This window comes from Triturus cristatus, chromosome 4_2, assembly GCF_964204655.1.
Source record: "Triturus cristatus chromosome 4_2, aTriCri1.1, whole genome shotgun sequence".
Lineage (NCBI taxonomy): Eukaryota > Metazoa > Chordata > Amphibia > Caudata > Salamandridae > Triturus > Triturus cristatus.
In genome coordinates this window covers 813,212,444-813,232,002 of record NC_140586.1, presented here as the reverse complement: position 1 = coordinate 813,232,002, position 19,559 = coordinate 813,212,444, and the positions used below count along the sequence as shown (strand labels likewise).

The following is a 19,559-nucleotide window of genomic DNA, read 5'->3' as shown; positions in this document are numbered from 1 at the left end:
GCTACAAAACTATAGTGTTAAAGGTTGTTTAATTAACATGTAGTTATTCGAATTATCGTGAAAGCGCTTAGGTCCCGGAGATTACTCAAAGCCGGTTTCTTACACCGCCGCCCTAAACAAAAGACAAACCATTGAGACCATATTCCTTCCAGTGCTCACTGCGTAAGTCAGCGTCAGATAGACCTCTATGCGGACACAATAGCAAGCTCGGCCAGCGCATGCGCAGCGCCGGCTCGAGGCTTTGCTCGTTAGTAACCTCGTTCGCCCCGCCCCACCGCCAACTTGCTCTCTGAGCCAAATCCCAAACCCAAATCAGATGTCGTTGGCTAAAGTAATCTCTGAATGGAGACAGCCAGGCAGCCAATCAGCGCGCGCCGCTCGCATGGCCTGTTCCTGACGCAGCGCGGAGAGCAGCAGGTAGCTGCGGCCCAGCCTCCCTCTGCGGGCAGAGCTGTGAGGTGAAGCCGGAGTCGCAGCGGCTCCGGCCTAGCGTGCGGAACTCGACCTCTCTCGCCGCGGGTGCACCCAGAGGCCGGCCCGGTAAACTGCCCTCTGCCTGTACTGTAGCACGGCCACGACCTCAGCCTCTACCAATGCTGAGCTCAGCACAGATCTCCACCTCCAGTCTGTACCTCCAACTCTAGAATGAACCTGGGCCGACTGCCAGCATGTATGCTGCGATCAGTCTCTACCAGCGCAGCGCAGGGCCACCCCGAGGCCCATCCGCCTGTACCAGGACAGAGCTCACACACATAACGAGGCAGAGGAGCCGGCCCTGTATGCTGCCCTCGGCGCCTCAGTGCTGAACTGTACTAGACAAGGGCAGGTGGCACTGCTCCTCGCCTCCCCTGAATGCCTCTACCGGCGCAGGGCCACCATGAGGCATGGACCTCGGCCCACTACCTACATTGTCTGCTCACACCCAGCCTTTACTGGTGCAGGGCCACAACGAGGCGCGGACCTGCCCGCTACCTACCCTGTATGCACACACCCAGCCTTTACTGGTGCAGGGCCACAATGAGGCGCGGACCTGCCCGCTACCTACCCTGTATGCACACACCCAGCCTTTACTGGTGCAGGGCCACAACGAGGCGCGGACCTGCCCACTACCTACCCTGTATGCACACACCCAGCCTTTACTGGTGCAGGGCCACAACGAGGCGCGGACCTGCCCTGTATGCACACACCCAGCCTGTACTGGTGCAAGGCCACAATGAGGCGCGGACCTGCCCTGTATGCACACACCCAGCCTGTACTGGTGCAAGGCCACAATGAGGCGCGGACCTGCCCTGTATGCACACACCCAGCCTTTACTGGTGCAGGGCCACAACGAGGCGCGGACCTGCCCGCTACCTACCCTGTATGCACACACCCAGCCTTTACTGGTGCAGGGACACAATGAGGCGCCGACCTGCCCGCTACCTACCCTGTATGCACACACCCAGCCTTTACTGGTGCAGGGACACAATGAGGCGCCGACCTGCCCGCTACCTACCCTGTAAGCACACACCCAGCCTTTACTGGTGCAGGGAGACAATGAGGCGCCGACCTGCCCGCTACCTACCCTGTATGCACACACCCAGCCTTTACTGGTGCAGGGACACAATGAGGCGCCGACCTGCCCGCTACCTACCCTGTATGCACACACCCAGCCTTTACTGGTGCAGGGACACAATGAGCCACGGATCTGCCCACTACCTACCCTGTATGCACATACCCAGCCTTTACTGGTGCAGGGCCACAACGAGGCGCGGACCTGCCCGCTACCTACCCTGTATGCACACACCCAGCCTTTACTGGTGCAGGGCCACAATGAGGCGCGGACCTGCCCGCTACCTACCCTGTATGCACACACCCAGCCTTTACTGGTGCAGGGCCACAACGAGGCGCGGACCTGCCCGCTACCTACCCTGTATGCACACACCCAGCCTTTACTGGTGCAGGGCCACAATGAGGCGCGGACCTGCCCTGTATGCACACACCCTGCCTTTACTGGTGCAGGGCCACAACGAGGCGCGGACCTGCCCGCTACCTACCCTGTATGCACACACCCAGCCTTTACTGGTGCAGGGCCACAATGAGGCGCGGACCTGCCCTGTAAGCACACACCCAGTCTTTACTGGTGCAGGGCCACAATGAGGCGCGGACCTGCCCGCTACCTACCCTGTATGCACACACCCAGCCTTTACTGGTGCAGGGCCACAACGAGGCGCGGACCTGCCCGCTACCTACCCTGTATGCACACACCCAGCCTTTACTGGTGCAGGGCCACAATGAGGCGCGGACCTGCCCTGTAAGCACACACCCAGCCTTTACTGGTGCAGGGCCACAATGAGGCGCGGACCTGCCCGCTACCTACCCTGTAAGCACACACCCAGCCTTTACTGGTGCAGGGCCACAATGAGGCGCGGACCTGCCCGCTACCTACCCTGTATGCACACACCCAGCCTTTACTGGTGCAGGGCCACAATGAGGCGCGGACCTGCCCGCTACCTACCCTGTATGCACACACCCAGCCTTTACTGGTGCAGGGCCACAATGAGGCGCGGACTTGCCCACTACCTACATTGTCTGCTCACACCCAGCCTTTACTGGTGCAGGGCCACAACGAGGCGCGGACCTGCCCGCTACCTACCCTGTATGCACACACCCAGCCTTTACTGGTGCAGGGACACAATGAGGCGCCGACCTGCCCGCTACCTACCCTGTAAGCACACACCCAGCCTTTACTGGTGCAGGGAGACAATGAGGCGCCGACCTGCCCGCTACCTACCCTGTATGCACACACCCAGCCTTTACTGGTGCAGGGACACAATGAGGCGCCGACCTGCCCGCTACCTACCCTGTATGCACACACCCAGCCTTTACTGGTGCAGGGACACAATGAGGCGCCGACCTGCCCGCTACCTACCCTGTAAGCACACACCCAGCCTTTACTGGTGCAGGGAGACAATGAGGCGCCGACCTGCCCGCTACCTACCCTGTATGCACACACCCAGCCTTTACTGGTGCAGGGACACAATGAGGCGCCGACCTGCCCGCTACCTACCCTGTATGCACACACCCAGCCTTTACTGGTGCAGGGACACAGTGAGCCACGGATCTGCCCACTACCTACCCTGTATGCACATACCCAGCCTTTACTGGTGCAGGGCCACAATGAGGCGCCGACCTGCCCGCTACCTACCCTGTATGCACACACCCAGCCTTTACTGGTGCAGGGCCACAATGAGGCGCGGACCTGCCCGCTACCTACCCTGTATGCACACACCCAACCTTTACTGGTGCAGGGCCACAATGAGGCGCGGACTTGCCCACTACCTACATTGTCTGCTCACACCCAGCCTTTACTGGTGCAGGGCCACAACGAGGCGCGGACCTGCCCGCTACCTACCCTGTATGCACACACCCAGCCTTTACTGGTGCAGGGCCACAATGAGGCGCGGACCTGCCCTGTAAGCACACACCCAGCCTTTACTGGTGCAGGGCCACAATGAGGCGCGGACCTGCCCGCTACCTACCCTGTATGCACACACCCAGCCTTTACTGGTGCAGGGCCACAATGAGGCGCGGACCTGCCCTGTAAGCACACACCCAGCCTTTACTGGTGCAGGGCCACAATGAGGCGCGGACCTGGCCGCTACCTACCCTGTATGCACACACCCAGCCTTTACTGGTGCAGGGCCACAATGAGGCGCGGACCTGCCTTGTAAGCACACACCCAGCCTTTACTGGTGCAGGGCCACAATGAGGCGCGGACCTGCCCGCTACCTACCCTGTATGCACACACCCAGCCTTTACTGGTGCAGGGCCAAAACGAGGCGCGGACCTGCCCGCTACCTACCCTGTATGCACACACCCAGCCTGTACTGGTGCAGGGCCACAATGAGGAGCGGACCTGCCCTGTATGCACACACCCAGCCTTTACTGGTGCAGGGCCACAATGAGGCGCGGACCTGCCCACTACCTACCCTGTATGCACACACCCAGCCTGTACTGGTGCAGGGCCACAATGAGGAGCGGACCTGCCCTGTATGCACACACCCAGCCTTTACTGGTGCAGGGCCACAATGAGGTGCGGACCTGCCCACTACCTACCCTGTATGCACACACCCAGCCTTTACTGGTGCAGGGCCACAATGAAGCGCGGACCTGCCCACTACCTACCCTGTATGCACACACCCAGCCTTTACTGGTGCAGGGCCACAATGAGGCACGGACCTGCCCACTACCTACCCTGTGTGCACACACCCAGCCTTTACTGGTGCAGGGCCACAATGAGGCACGGACCTGCCCACTGCCCACTACCTACCCTGTATGCACACACCCAGCCTTTACTGGTGCAGGGCCACAATGAGGTGCGGACCTGCCCACTACCTACCCTGTATGCACCCACCCAGCCTTTACTGGTGCAGGGCCACAATGAAGCGCGGACCTGGCCACTACCTACCCTGTATGCACACACCCAGCCTTTACTGGTGCAGGGCCACAATGAAGCGCGGACCTGCCCACTACCTACCCTGTATGCACACACCCAGCCTTTACTGGTGCAGGGACACCCTGAGGGATTGACCTCAGCCGCTACTGCCACAGAACTCCCACACTCATAACGAGGCATAGAGGAGCAAGCCCTATAGGCTGCCCTCACCCTCTACCGGCGCAGCGCTCACATCATGAGACAGGGTGTCACCCTGCCCTCTATGCAGCCTCAGCCTCTACCCTATCTGCTGCCCTTAGGCTCCCTCGAGAGGCAAGAGCTGAGGAGCATCACCTCCTCGGTACCCGCTCATAGCTCACCTAGAGAGGCAGGTGCCTAGTTCCGTGGCCTACCTACCATTGACATCACTTGGTGATGGAGATGCATATAAACTTCACACTATAAACACTGCATGCTTTCGCCGGGTATAGCGAGTGATAATATTTTTTAACGGCAGAATATCTTAACTATAGTAGAGAACAGACAAGATGGACACAGTAAGGCCTAGATTACACATAACCGTGAGGGATATGTTAGCTACTGGTTTAAACTCCTTGCGCTTTACTGACTGCTTCTGGATGGGTGCTTGGAAAGGTACAGTCAGATGAACGGCGAAAAAAAAAGTGCAACAATACGGAAGAAGACTGGCTAATAGGGGAATTGGTAGATATTGGGACAAGACGGTAAATCTCAAATGCAGGTATAGATGGGTTACAGACGATGGTACAATAATGTTACTGCAATAGAATTTAAGCCTACTTGCACGTCCCTCGAGATCTGCATTTCTAAGGACGTTATCATACACCATGAAAGAAAATCCTCAAAATGTGCCTTCAGATCTGTAAATACAATAACGTACACACCAAGTCAAACATAGGCAAACATCCACCTTCAGATCTGCATGTCTCATGACTGTCCTGTTTGCGTCCCTCTAAATCCAACCTACTGTCAGATTTGGATATACAATGTTGTAATATCTTCCCTCCAGCACTAGTCAATCCTACCTCCATGGGGAACTTGAGATCTGGGTATCCAATGTTGTAATATCATCCCTCCAGCACTAGCCAATCCTTCCTCTATGGGGACCTTGACTTCTGGATATCCAATGTTATAATATCTTCCCGCCAGCACTAGTCAATCCGGCCTCTGTTTTATGTTCTAGCAACTGATTGAGCGCACGTCTACCTTGGGATGTCTTGGCGCTGACTTCAACGGAGTATGAAAGGGAGCCCACTTGTTTAAAAGCCACGTTTTGAGCAACTCCTTGAAGGAGTACAACATGGGCATAGCTCTGATGTGAGGGGGTAGGCTATTTCAAAACGTAGAAGTTCCTGTAATAAAACTTGTGTCCCCAGTTCACTTTATGGAATCTGGGAACCATCATTAGTTTGGCCGCTGAGGAACGCTGATGTCTGCTGGGGAACACACCACTCAAAAGAAGACTTCAAGAACTCATGTGGACCTTGAAATCGGATATCAAAGGTTGTAATATCTTGCAGCACTATCCATCCCTGCCTCCACATATAGATTTCAAAGTATGTGGAATAATGTCTTACACCACTGTAATCAACTTTCCTGCCTCACGTACTTTGAAATCTATAGGTCATATTATTTGTTTTCACCATTATATTCAAATCAACCCTGTGCATCTTAATTTGTATTTCGAATGACATACAACCTTACACCACTTTAGTCAAACGTCCCTGCCATATGTACCTTGGGATCTCTCTCTCTATATATATATATATAGCATAAGGTCTCACACCACTGCATGCAATTCTACTTTTCTGCATATGTTTGAGTTCTGCATACCAAACATGTCTTACACCTCTAGGTAAGACTTTGCCATACGAAACTTGAGCAATATTGCCAATGACGTAATCCCTTGTACCACTGCAATCAAACACACAGCTGCATGTACCATTCGATCTATAAATCTGTAGACATCACGGCTTACACCACTGTAGTTACACCCACACATCTACTTTTGGATCCGTATATCCAGAGACATACCGTCTTGCACCACTGTGGTCAGCCTAGCTCATGTGCCTTCAGAACAGTATATCCAGTAATGTTACTTTTAACACCGCTGTAGTCAAATATACGTTGTTTGTACCTTCCAGATCTGTACGTCCAATGATGTAATGCCTTACACCACTGTACTAGAATCTACTGTACACATACATTAAAATTCATATATCCATGGTCTTAACACACAATGAACAAACCTACTGCTATGCGTAAATTGATGTCTGTATAGTCTGACTTGGTTTACACCTCTGGAGTCAAATAAACCTTAGATCTGTATTTTCAATGACAATATCTTCTGCTTCCAATCACAAACCTACCTCATCTATCTTCAGATCTGTATTTATTTTTAAGAAAGTAAGGTTATACACCATTGTTGTCATATCTACTTTTACAACCTTGCTATCGGGATTTTCAGTGGCCTAATGTCTTAAATTAGGGCCCACAGATTACATGTACCCTCAGATCTGCATTTCTCGTAATGCAATAAGGTCTTATACGGTTTTTGTCAAACCTGCTTCCACGCGCACCTTCTGATCCGTATTTCTAATGATGTAATGTCTTGCAAGCCGTAGGAAAGCACGACTGTAATAGATCCCACGGTAATTCAGGCAGAATAAGTAAAACGTACACGTATGCACGTTAATGCCAATCTCTTGCATTCATTAGTTTTCGAGAATACGTTACCGGATATACAAGAACAAGGCGTCTTTCCAAGAGTATCTTAGTGACCAGTCGGTGCCCATATACTTCACTAAGCTAATTACATCATACAGTTTCTTCACTGTGTGCTTCGACTGATGCATGTGAACATGAAAGCGCGTTTCAGCGATACAAGAACTACAGCTGGAAAAGAAAGATCAGCTTTATCTGACTACTAGAAAGATTGCATTACACAATGAGTCACCAATTCACACATTCTCCAGCACAGATTCTGATAGGGCACTCTCGTGCCGGCAGACCGTGCACAAGAAGTCAGACTCGAGATAGCCCCTTTGTGCTTTGATTGATGGCACTTAATTGATTGTAAATGCCTGTGGTAATGCTATTAGGGGCTATGAAGACGGATTTTATTAGAGCCATGCTCATCTGCTGGGCATAAAGAATGAGTGTAAAAATAGATTCAGGTTGTTGGAGCCGGCATCAGCCTTCGGGCTGCTTCCACTTCGAAGTGCTGACAGGGGCTGGCGAGTAGTGACAAGCGCCAGTCAGTAGCATAAATACATGGAAGCGCAGACAGGAAGTGTCCAGCATACCTCTGCGAAAGTGTGCCGCACAAAGCAATAATGTATCAGAGGGTTACAATACAATTTGTATTGCAGTTTCTACTCATCAAAACTGCCCCATCGGGTAAGTGTAGGGGCGGGCCTAGGGTGTCCCAGAAGAGGAGGCTATCTACACACACCACAACAGACTCCATCCCTTTTCAACACTGCTAGCCCATCAAACGTTGAGGCAGGTGACAGATACAGCTGCGAACTTAACTCGCCTGGGTAATCTGGCATGGTTCGTGTCCTCGTCAATCACCGTCAAACGTCTCTGAATGCTGATAAAACCCACAGAACTAACACATATGGGTATTTATTGATCTCTGCATTTTGAAACGATTTCTGTAAGAGACGCTATAAAAGCCCATAGTCTGCAGAACGTGGATTTTCCACAAGTTATTAAAGAAAGGTCCCATTATCCGCAGCGCTTAACAAAAATGAGCACTCTCAGAAAATTAAGTGCCTCTGAAGAAAAGCTATTTAGAGATACACAAAGCGAGAAAAAGGCACATCTCATTTTAGAAAGCACCCTCGCTGCCAGTGGGCTTGAAATAAAATAAAGCATCTTTGTGCTAGCCTGCGCTCGATGTACTGCCCCCAGCACTTATGGGGCAGGCACGGCCTTCTAAGCACACCCTTCGTTAAAACTCGGCCGTTACCAGGACTAAGATATGCACAGCCTTTGGCCTATCTATACTTTCTACAGTGCAATAAAAAGCAAAGAGGGGAACTGTACTGTTACCCTGGCTACTCAGAAAGACAAATACCGGAATACTTGGGTTGATCACGCCCATTTATTTTTGTACAATGTGACACTGCACAGGTCTAGTAGCTCTGAGCTGGGAGAGCACGGTCTTTACAAAAGAACCACCTTACCAATCTTATTCTATTCCAAATGATAAAAACCCTCTTAGTATTCTACTCCATTTTAAGAGAGCATCCTTGCCTACCACTTGGCAGCGCTTTGTACTGGCATATACTGAACGCTTGGCAACACTTTGAACGCTTGGCACCGCTTTAGCACGGTCATATACTGAAAGCTTGGCAACGCTTTGAACGCTTGGCAGCGCTTAGCACTGGCATATACTGAACGCTTGGCAGCGCTTTGCACTGGCATATACTGAAAGCTTGGCAGCGCTTTGCACTGGCATATACTGAAAGCTTGGCAGCGCTTTGCACTGGCATATACTGAAAGCTTGGCAACGCTTTGCACTGGCATATACTGAAAGCTTGGCAACGCTTTGCACTGGCATACTGAAAGCTTGGCAACGCTTTGCACTGGCATACTGAAAGCTTGGCAACGCTTTGCACTGGCATACTGAAAGCTTGGCAACGCTTTGCACTGGCATACTGAAAGCTTGGCAACGCTTTGCACTGGCATACTGAAAGCTTGGCAACGCTTTGCACTGGCATACTGAAAGCTTGGCAACGCTTTGCACTGGCATACTGAAAGCTTGGCAACGCTTTGCACTGGCATATACTGAAAGCTTGGCAACGCTTTGCACTGGCATATACCGAAAGCTTGGCAACGCTTTGCACTGGCATATACTGAAAGCTTGGCAACGCAATATACTGAACGCTTGGCAGAGCTTTAAACGCTTGGCTGCGCTTTGCACTGGCATATATTGAAGCTTGGCACTGACATACTGAACACTTAGCAACGCTTTGCACTGGCATACTTCACGCAGGGCATCGCTTTGCACTGGCATATACTGAAAACTTGGCAGCGCTTTGCCCTGGCATATACTGAACGCTTGGCAACGCTTTAAACGCTTGGCAGCGCTTTGCCCTGGCATATATTGAAAACTTGGCCGCGCTTTGCCCTGGCATATACTGAACGGAGGGCAGCGCTTAGCACTGGCTTCTGGGCAGCATGTAGGACAAAACCGAAAGACGTATATATATCTTATTTAGGAAGACAGTAAAGACGGACCCGTTTAATACATTATAATTTCAAGCTTAATAATTACTTTAAGGAAAAAACATCAGAAAGTGGCAGTCAAAGTACCTTGTCCGTTCTTCCGCTCAATGGATTGAATAGGAAATGTAGTCGAAGTAGGAAAAGATGCCACTCCTAAAAGCACCACGAATGCAAGCCTTATTAAATAAATATGCAGTACCACGGCTAAGTTAAAGGCATTTCCAAGTGCACTGTCTGAAATGTCCAACTCTGGGGCTGAAATACTCTGCAACATCTGCCAAGTTCAGCTCTGCCTTCATACTTGGAGCAGTATTACCCCTTCCTGCGCCTGCAGAGTCCACACACTGGGCGATTCAAGGAGCAGCTCCAAGCAGGCAGTGCCAACAGGAAAGGCACTGTTTGTTCACCTGCGCCGGTTCCTATTTCTAGGAGGGAAGGCAGCTCTCAGCTGAGCAGGTCCTAGAAACACCAACGCACGCTCAAAAAGCCAGAAAAGCATCTTACTTTTACTGCGTCCATGATCCAAAGAATCAAACAACCCAAGGTATACCACGTGTACAATAGAAAGCGAAAACTAACTATATAAAATCCACAAACATTCCGCAAAGTGTACAAGGTTGAATGGAGGCGGAAAGCCGACAAGTGGGTGACAATCTCCAAAAATGCACCATGATTTAAATTACATTAAGTGAAATAGAAATAGTTCACTCAAACCTAATCGAAGAGAAAGGGGGGTCATCTATTTCCAGATCCCAAGCCCAGGGTTCTAGGATTAAACTGCCTCATTAAGCTCTTGCAGAAAGAAGGACATCTCACCAGAGCATCTCAGCAGCCTCTCCAGTCTGCAGGGTCGGAGGATGTGAGCAGTGGTGACAAAAGATGGAGGGTGCAGAGCACTTTCAAGACTCCTTCCCCCGCCCCCTTCCAGTAAGGGCACTGGACCATGTCCAAGACTTCTAAGGCTCATCAAGGCAGGCATATATGATGGATGCTCTCATTAAATAAAGATTTCTAACACCCGCTCAGCTCCTCCAGCCCCATGCAACGAAACAAAAAGGACCCGAACAAATGTTTAAAAAGTGCAGCTATCACTAGCCACGCACAGCAAAAAAAGTCTGGGCACACGATAGTGTAAAATCATGCACAGCGAGTTTCTAAGAACGCACAATGCAGAGTAGAAACAGGTGGAGCGCACTGGCTCACAGCCAAGCAAGTGGGTGGCAAGGGGCTCAGATACGGTGCAAAAATACATCTTCCATTGGGACGCGGGTATGGGGAAGCAGCAGTGCTTATTAGCTTTTCAACCAAAACGGATGCGTTTTTTAACGACCACCCCTACACGATCTTATGTTTATTCAAATATACAGGTGACCAGAGAGCATTATTGGTAGCTAGCATTACCAAATTCGAAACTATGCTTTGCATTGTAGGTGCATTAATCCATCAACTCATTCACTGCCCTGTCATTCCTAGCACTTTTCTTCAAAGGGCGTCTGAAGGAACAGAAACTGTGTAGGGGTACACTGACACTTTTCATTCATACTAGGGGAGATTTGTCTTTGGCTAGGGATAAGTGACTAAAAACACACATTTTGCTCTTAGTTACATATGTTAGGATGGCAAGTTGAGCTTTGGATATGTATAGCATTCTTAACATTTTCTGCAAAAGATGCCCCTACCGAAGGCACAGGCATAAAGAACAAACTACTATTCTATTTCTTCAAGGGATAGGGGGCCTGCAAAATTCTCAGCACCGATCAGATCTTTGAACCACATTAACAGTACAGAGTATGCGTTCCAATCCGAACAGCGAAAGGGACTCTTTTTGTATTGTCAGCATAACGGGGTAGGGAGAATTAGAATTATTGCTCAGCAGAAAGCCAGTATGCTCTTCCCGGAAAAATGAACACTACGTCACATTAGGTTTAATTCTGTCGAGGGTTACTTACAGAACGTACCCTATATTCGTAACATACAGTACAAAGTGGTGATATAGACTGACGGGGTTGTCAGAAAATGGGGCCCTTCTCAGAAGAAAATTAGCAGAAAGTTACTTAACCGGCGACGGTGAATAAAGAAAAGGGTATAACCATTTTTAAATTAACAACAACAAAAAAAGGATTTGCTTCGTAAGACAGTGCAGTCTCTTTATGGCCACATCAGCAATAAAAGTTCTCATGACTGGCGGGCTACGTTTTATAGAAATCTAGATAATAACTTTTATGCTCTTTGACAAATGTGCACTATCAAATTTGAAAATCCCCTTTCAAATGTTAAGTTAGTTGCTGATTTATCTCTCTCTCTCTCTATATATATATATATATATATATATATATATATATACACACACATACGCATGCAGTTCTCTTCCCGGCATTGCATTTCCAGCACCCTACTGAAAAGCGCCCCAACACAAAAGGGCAAGAGGACAGGGGGGGGAAGACCCGCTGGGACGTCCATGCACACGGGAGGCAGTACCTGGAGGGTCCATCTCGATGTAGAAGATGAGCTCGGTGGAGTAGGGCAGCATCAGCTCCCTCCAGTCGGCGTCCTCCTGCTCCATGTTCCAGACGGTGTTGTACATCTGCCCGGCTTGCCAGCCCTGCCGCAGCCGTAGGTAGGGCAGTCCTTCCTCTGCCCGCACGACGTGTGGCATATATCTGGCCTCGGCGGCTCCTCTTGTGCTTTCAAAACTCTGCTCCGAGGACTTGGTTAACAGTCTTGGGGAGGAGCGGGGGGAGAATCCTCGGCAAAAAATAAACTGCTTCGGACCTCCGCTTTTGTTCTTAAATGTATCTGTAACTATATATATATATATAATATATATGTGCTTTCTATTGCATAGCCGCTAACCAGCGACTCCACAATATGGAAATATATGATTAAATAATCCGACACAGAAAAGGAAGCTATCGGAGAAGATAACAAAAAGTCTTTTTAAAAACAAATTCTGACCTAAAAATGTAAATATTACAAAACAGTCTCGTCGTCGACGCGCGGCAATGTATATATATCTATGCATATATTTGTGTAGCTTCTTCTTGTCAGGGGGCATTCAGTCAGCTGCAGAGTAGATGCCAGCTCTACTCCCTACTCCCTTCTCAGGCCCTCTCCTGACTAGAAGTCATTTTAAGAGGTCGATGAACTAACCGTCAAAACTCCTCGGGCCAGACCATTTTCGCAATAGGGGAGATGTGGTATCACAACATTTTCACAAAGGCACTCCTTAGTGCTGCCACAGTCTATGTTAGTTATCAGTCTTACTGTAAATATTCATAGTTGTTCGCCAACAATAATTTTGTTTAGAATCGCGCGGTCGGTTGCGCGAAACTCACCCATAGACCTGTACCCCCCCCCTCCAACAAGCAGGTAGAACTTACAAGATGGTACGTTCCACAGCGGCTTTTTTCCCCACCCCTTTAAGGGGGGCTCGCGCTCCGCTCGTTGGTGCGTACCAACGCACGAGCCAGCTGGAGGGGCAGGGGCGGAGGAATGAGGAGATTACTTCTTCAGTCTTTTGTCTCCGTGCAGAGTAGCTGATTGGTCATGTAAGCGGTCGAATCCAAGAGAGCCGAGGAGTACCGGCTCGACGCTGGTTGGCGGAAGCTGTTTCTACGGGGGACAAAGGGAAGAAAAGGAAAAAAGAAAATGGCGTATTGAGCAGGGAGGAGGTGGATGGAAAAGGGGATGGTTGAGCGAGAAAAGCATTTTTCTGACAGAAGGGGCCTCTCTTTCTCTATCTTTTTTTTCGCTCGAGCTTGACAAAGCCTGTCAAAAGAGGCACAGATGCTGAAGGAGGTGATGCAACCACTCGTTGCGTTTCGCAGAATAGAAAAAGACAGCCTTGCTAACTCGTGATTATAACTCGCGCTGTACGACATTTGTTAAATGTATATCCTGTTCGTGATAAGCCTTGTCATGCTTTTCCGTTGATGGGAGAGTTCTCAGCGTTATAACATACTAACCTTTTCTCCTTTTAGTGGGATCCGGTTTCAACGTTTCTTTTGAAATTGGCATGTTTTGGCAATGCATGTTAGTGGGAGATTAAGAAACTCACCGACTGAGGAACCCACGTCGTATTTGGTGCATTTTCCTTTTTATATCAGATTAAGGAAAACTATTCTGGTGTAAAATAAAATGCTGAAATCTCAACGGGTTATCGGGCGATCTCTGAAACCGATTTAAGGAATATCATACAGAATAAGTAAAACCGATTTAAGGAATTAGGCAAAGCAGCCAGAGAAGCAGATGTAATTCTCACTTTTTAACCGAACGGGAAAGCATCGTCGAGAGGAAGGGTATGTTGGCAGTTTTGCTAGATTATGGTTAACGCTTTTCATTTCATAGATGTTATAAAAAATGTACGCCATAGATTAGAAAGCGTAAAGGTATTTTGTGGGGGTGTGCATAAAGTCGTTTAAGTTTGATATGGTTTATGGAACGACCGGGAGAACAGGAGGTTGGTGTGTCGTTGCTTTTAACCTTTCACGTTTGTTTCCAGTAAAATAAAGATTGAACATGCTGGTTTCTAGATACTGCTGTTTTCAACTGTATAATACTTTTCGCGGCATGAGTTTCTGTGGTAAAAGTGACTGAAATAAATGTTACATATGCGATGTAAAAATAATACTCTGGATACAACTCGATAACGCTTTGTAAACTCATGCTTCAAATCTTCAAGTGGGACTATCATGTACCGTAGGGTCTTGTAAAACTTGCTCCTGTATTAACTGTGAAACGATGATAACTTGCCGAAAAACACCATCATAGCAAAACACGCATCTCGTATTTTAGACTGCTAGATATGAAGTGAACGAGTCGTACGTAACTTGCCGGTTGTATTTTGAGACAATTCCTTTGAAGCTGCGCCTAGCTGTCCTATATATACGTCAAACTTAAATAAACTAAATCTTCAGAGTATCAACTGTCAATAGCGCCTTGACGCTTAGTATTTAAAGTAACGGAATCCTCACGACTGACCCTCAGACTGTGAGACTTTACAGTTGGCCTTACTTCAAGCCATGCATTTGCAACTTGCGTGTCATTTTGAAGGAAACATTATAATGTATCCCAGTTCCCACTACTGAGAAGCGATGTATTATCCGCCCCTCATGGAGCGAGACGCATGCTGTCAGCAGCTCGACTCCTACATCGGATCCTTCAGCTGCACATCAAATGCCATTGTCCACCCCCGACTTACTCTCCGCCCACTCTGGATAACGTCTACCAATGGGAGGTTGCTCAGCTATTCTGAGTCCGGGACGGCCTAGTGCTGCTCAGACAAGTTCAGCCCTCGTAGCAGCAGAACTTACCTGACGCCGCCAGGCAACAGGCCAGGTCTTTTTCTGTGCGGCGTCAAGAATCGGTGGGTGTGCAGCGAGGTGTAGACTGGCACACACCGGCACAACCTCCGGTGTAGCTCATCTTGTTTCTGCTTAGGGAGGAAGAAACTAGACCTCGACAGTAGACATTTCGGGGTGTAAAGCTTGAACACAGCACGTCGTTCCTCTTTCTTAGCGGTCATAAGAAAGCATGACTGCCAAGTTTACAGATTGCTTATGTATGGCATTTCTATTGTTTAGTGTGCTTATGTATGACATTTTATGTGCGACAATGTGAGTGACAGTTTATTGATAGAACGAAGCAGATATGCTTATATACAGTACATTTCGGAAATGACCAACATAATGCCGCAGAGCGCAGAATGTTTAGGCAAGCTCTCAATGGTAGTAGAAATGTGGGTTATAATTAGCTTTTTCAGACAGAAAATGTTAATTCAACCCTAAAACAGCTTGCAGGAACAGAACATGGCATGATTAGAAGTCACTCTCTCTATCCCCTGTTTTTAGAACACATATCTGGCCATTGTCTGCCACATAGTGTATCCCATACACTTCAGATAAACTGTGTTCAGTGGGATGGTCTGTGAGCTTAAAGTGTCTCTTCAAGCAGAGAAATTTGGAGTTTGGGAGCCTGTGACCATGGCCACACCTCTCCGTGGTCTCTGAGCAGCAGTGGAATGCTAGCAGAGTAATTTTAGCTTCTGGAATAATTTAACTGAATAGCAGGGCCAGACTGGCTGTAGTGGGCATTAGACATTTCCCCAGGAGCCTGGGAAGGGTGGGGGGATGGTTTTGTTACGGGGGCAGTTTTGCAGCAGTGCTGCAATATCGGCCCCCAGTAACAAAAGCAGCAGGACTTCAAACTTGCATCCCCCCACCCCCTTTCGGGGTGCTGGTCCAATTAAATTGCCATTGCTGCATTCGGTTTCCAATCTGGGCCTGCTGGGTAGGGCGCGTCGCTGATCTTTAGTAGTGCTGTCTGCAATCATCTGAGCGAGAGGAAAGCAGCTGCAACATGCATGACAATTTGGGCACATGCAGTGATGCAGGAAAATGTCTTAATTTGCGTCAGTTTAACCCCTAATGCGTTATACTTGGCAGGGCAAAGAGCAGGACGAGTAGAGGTCACAGGGCCAACTAACAGTCAGGATAAGATGTGTCAGAAAAGAGAAACATGGGGCAAGAGATCAATATGACAAGCAGCGAAGTAAGACCATAGGTGATATAAAAGTGAAGAGAGGCATCTCCATAGACAAGACGAGAAAATGAGACGTAACAGGAAAACAACAGTAGATACACACAATCAACAGAAAAAATAGAGACTGCAGGTGACTTGTTTTCCTATAGCACCAGGTGCCAATGAAGTTAGCATATATATAAGTGCTGTAAATAACATCTGTTCCCAACTTAATGGGGATGTCTGGAGTAAGTGAAGGTGAGGTATCCTACAAAGAGACAAGGCATAAATAAAGAGGTTTAGTAAACAGATGTGACACAAGCCAGTGATCTAACAGAAAAACACTGAGGGCATAGATGTCAGAAAACTGTTCTGGTCAATTATTAGCAAAAAACAGGTGAGTATTTAAAAGACATAACTAACAATCAATAGCAAAACAATAGGTCTGAGTTTAATTTTCTACCTCATGCAGTGTTATAACAGAGCAAGATACAAGGGTGGAGCTAGCAGGAGAGGACTGTGGTTTAAAAGTTGTCCCTCGTAATTTAATGCAAGCATTGTAGTGGAGGTTGAAGGATGCCTTCAGACAGTCAATAGCATTAGGTAAAGGATGAATACTCTACTGGGTTGAGCTAAGATGCGATTGACAAAGTCTCAAGTCAAGATACCGGTCAAAAAAATCCAGTTGGTAGTAGAGGCTGATCCAAAGCCCACTCAATATATTTTTAGCAATAAGTCTGTACACAGCTTCACGGTAGTGTCAAAACCCAGCCCTAAAAGTTAAACCGCAAAAACTGTAGAAAGGTTCCCTGTCGATGCACAGTGTAGCCAAGGGTAGGGACGTTTTTTCACAGCGCCTGTTTCTGGTGTACAAGGAATATGTTGGAGGGGGTGGTATAGAAGAGGAAGTGGTGGTAGGTTTTTGAGAAGAAGCCTCTGAAATACACAGCAAGTCGATATTTCACTGGAAAGAAGGGGACTATGAAAAGTGGGTAAGTGGAACAGGCAGTGTAGGGTTACATGGACTCTTGAGATCAGGAGTGACCAAGGAAATCTTTCCACTTCTTAGCAATTGTTGAAGGCAGGTAGACTGAGAGTGCAAAGCTAAAATATTAAAATGGAGTCACAGTTGTTTCTCTCTCCCATCAAAAGAAAAATATGGAAACACACTTAGAGGTACCAAGAAGAAAGGGGCATGGGATTTATCTCCCTTAACAAAACAACAAAACAAAATTGAATGTTTATTTGGATTAATTAAAATGAGAGACTGTTTTTGTTCATTTCTGATCAAGCAGTTTCTAATTGGTCATTTCATATACATCCTTATGCAGACAAAGTGCTGTGGCCACTGATGGGATACTCATGCATTCTGACTGACCTTTCTGCATTTGAGGGGGTGGGTCATATATCGCATTACCCCACTAAGAGGCTTATTTACAAGCCCCTTGAGCTGCTGGTGTGTCACTTTTAGTATGGGAAAAAGTGGCATAACGGAGGCGCAAGGGGCTTGTACATAAGTCCCTTAGTTTTTTAGTAAAGGTTGTAATGGGGCATCCTAGAGCTCTTACAAGTTGCAACCAATTCTCATGGATATTCTTCAGTTGAAATGAGGTCCCGGAGTTCCTATCCTGACACCATCTCAAGAGAAAGCCCACAGGGGCCCTTTTGCAAGTATTACTTAGCGTTGGTATGGCCCACACTGATTTCTCTTACTTAAAGAATGTGTAATGGATTATTAGTTGATGGGGTTAGAAACCCACCTCAAGTAATAATCTCAATCCTTGTCAAGGTGAACCCTCAAAGTCTCTAAATTAACCTGAACACAACCATCTGGTAGCTATGGAAAAGAGCAGAGAGAATGTGGAGAGTATTTATGCAGTATCAAAATAGTAATAAAGTTAAAATGCAAAACAAAAATCTCTAAACTAATTAGATACATTGAATACAATTTAATAAAATGTCAAAATCAAATAAGGGGACCAGATATATGCATTTTTAAAAATTTAAGTAGGAACAGCACCCAGAAGCATAGACTGCCAATGATAGTCAATGGTCACAGTAGAACAGGATCTAGGCACAATTTCACTCTGACCGCGATGGAGCGTCGTTCAGAGACAGTAACCCAGTTTGTTCAGGTCAAAGATTTTACAGTTTGACTTTAGTCCTTTAAGTCTCAATCCACTCCATGAGTACACTTTTAAGTCACCCCAGCACCTCATGGGAGGCACTTGGAGGCTCCCCGTGTGGCAGGCAGAGGCCAACAGTAGATTCCATTTCAGGTCTAGTTCCCACTGGTCATCTGACTATTTGCAGCAAAGGCCTCTTGTAGCTCGTTGTGTCCCTGTAGCTTGAATGGATCAGCCTTATGTTTAACCCTTGGAGTCTACTTCTTTGTCCTGGGGACGAGGGAGTGCAGATTCAGTCATCTAGGCTCTTCTTGGCTCTCAGGCAGCAGTTTCAATGCTCTTCTGCTCTCCCACAGGTCTGAAGTGGGTGCTTGTAGACGCCACATTTATGCGTGGTATGAGGTAGTCGGTGGGAATTACCCCTGGGTATGCTCTAACAAATGGTGTAAAAGTTCCCAGGATTAACCCTGCCCAATGACTAGTGTACCCTTTGATGAAGAGTGTTGGAAGGAGCAAGGTCCAGAGTGGAGCCCTATCATGAGGACACCCTGTGAGAGGTGTGAGAAATCCGTTCTTGCACCAAACGGGCCGTAGCTCAGCGACCCTCGTGTGCCAGGAGAGGCTGCCTTGGACTGAGCCGAGGAGTGAAAGTTGTGTGCAGGGTGCCAGGCTTGCACAACCTGAGGTGAGTCACTCAGTGTGCCAGAGAGGGGGCCACTGTGAACATCAATTGCAGGTCAGCGTGTCTGGACTCTTGAGTGCCACAGTAGCGACCCTGTATGCCAGGAGGGACTGCCAGAGACTTTGAGGCCAAAGATTTGGGCCATCGACCAACACCGAAAAACTGCTGCTGTGACTAAGGTGGGTCCAGCTTGCATACTGCGAGCTGCACTGTAGGAAGCCAGAAGATCAAAGGACATTGTCAAAGCCCCGTTGGAGCAAGGAGATGAACTCCTCCCCTCTACCCCCCACAAATGGAAGTGAAACTTACTGTGTGATCAGAGTAGGAACAGGCCTGATAGCTAGAACCAGCCAGTAGTGTGGCTGCTGCCACTTGTGACCGCAGGCAGCCCAACTTTGCAGAACTGGATCAGTACTTTGCTGCACTTCTGAGGGATTTCAAGCACAGAATTGGACTTTGGGGGCTCCAGGGGACATACTGCGATCGGTGCTGTGACCCCGTAGACTCTCGTGACTGAACTTCTACAAGGAGTCGGAGG

At 48.3% G+C, this 19,559-nt stretch overlaps 1 protein-coding gene across 2 annotated transcripts in view; it reads right to left on the bottom strand.

Annotated features, from left to right (window-relative positions):
• Positions 1 to 19,559, bottom strand: part of PIK3R3 (phosphoinositide-3-kinase regulatory subunit 3) — a 411,089-nt gene that overhangs the window by 30,017 nt on the left and 361,513 nt on the right. The window contains exon 1 of one of the 2 annotated variants that reach the window (XM_085602759.1): positions 12,173 to 12,839. The exons of the other annotated variant lie outside the window; for it this stretch is intronic. Coding sequence (XP_085458885.1) covers positions 12,173 to 12,350 — 178 coding nt within the window. The 5' untranslated portion in view covers positions 12,351 to 12,839. Of the gene's footprint in view, positions 1 to 12,172; positions 12,840 to 19,559 lie in introns of those variants that run through there. 2 annotated transcript variants of the gene reach the window in all.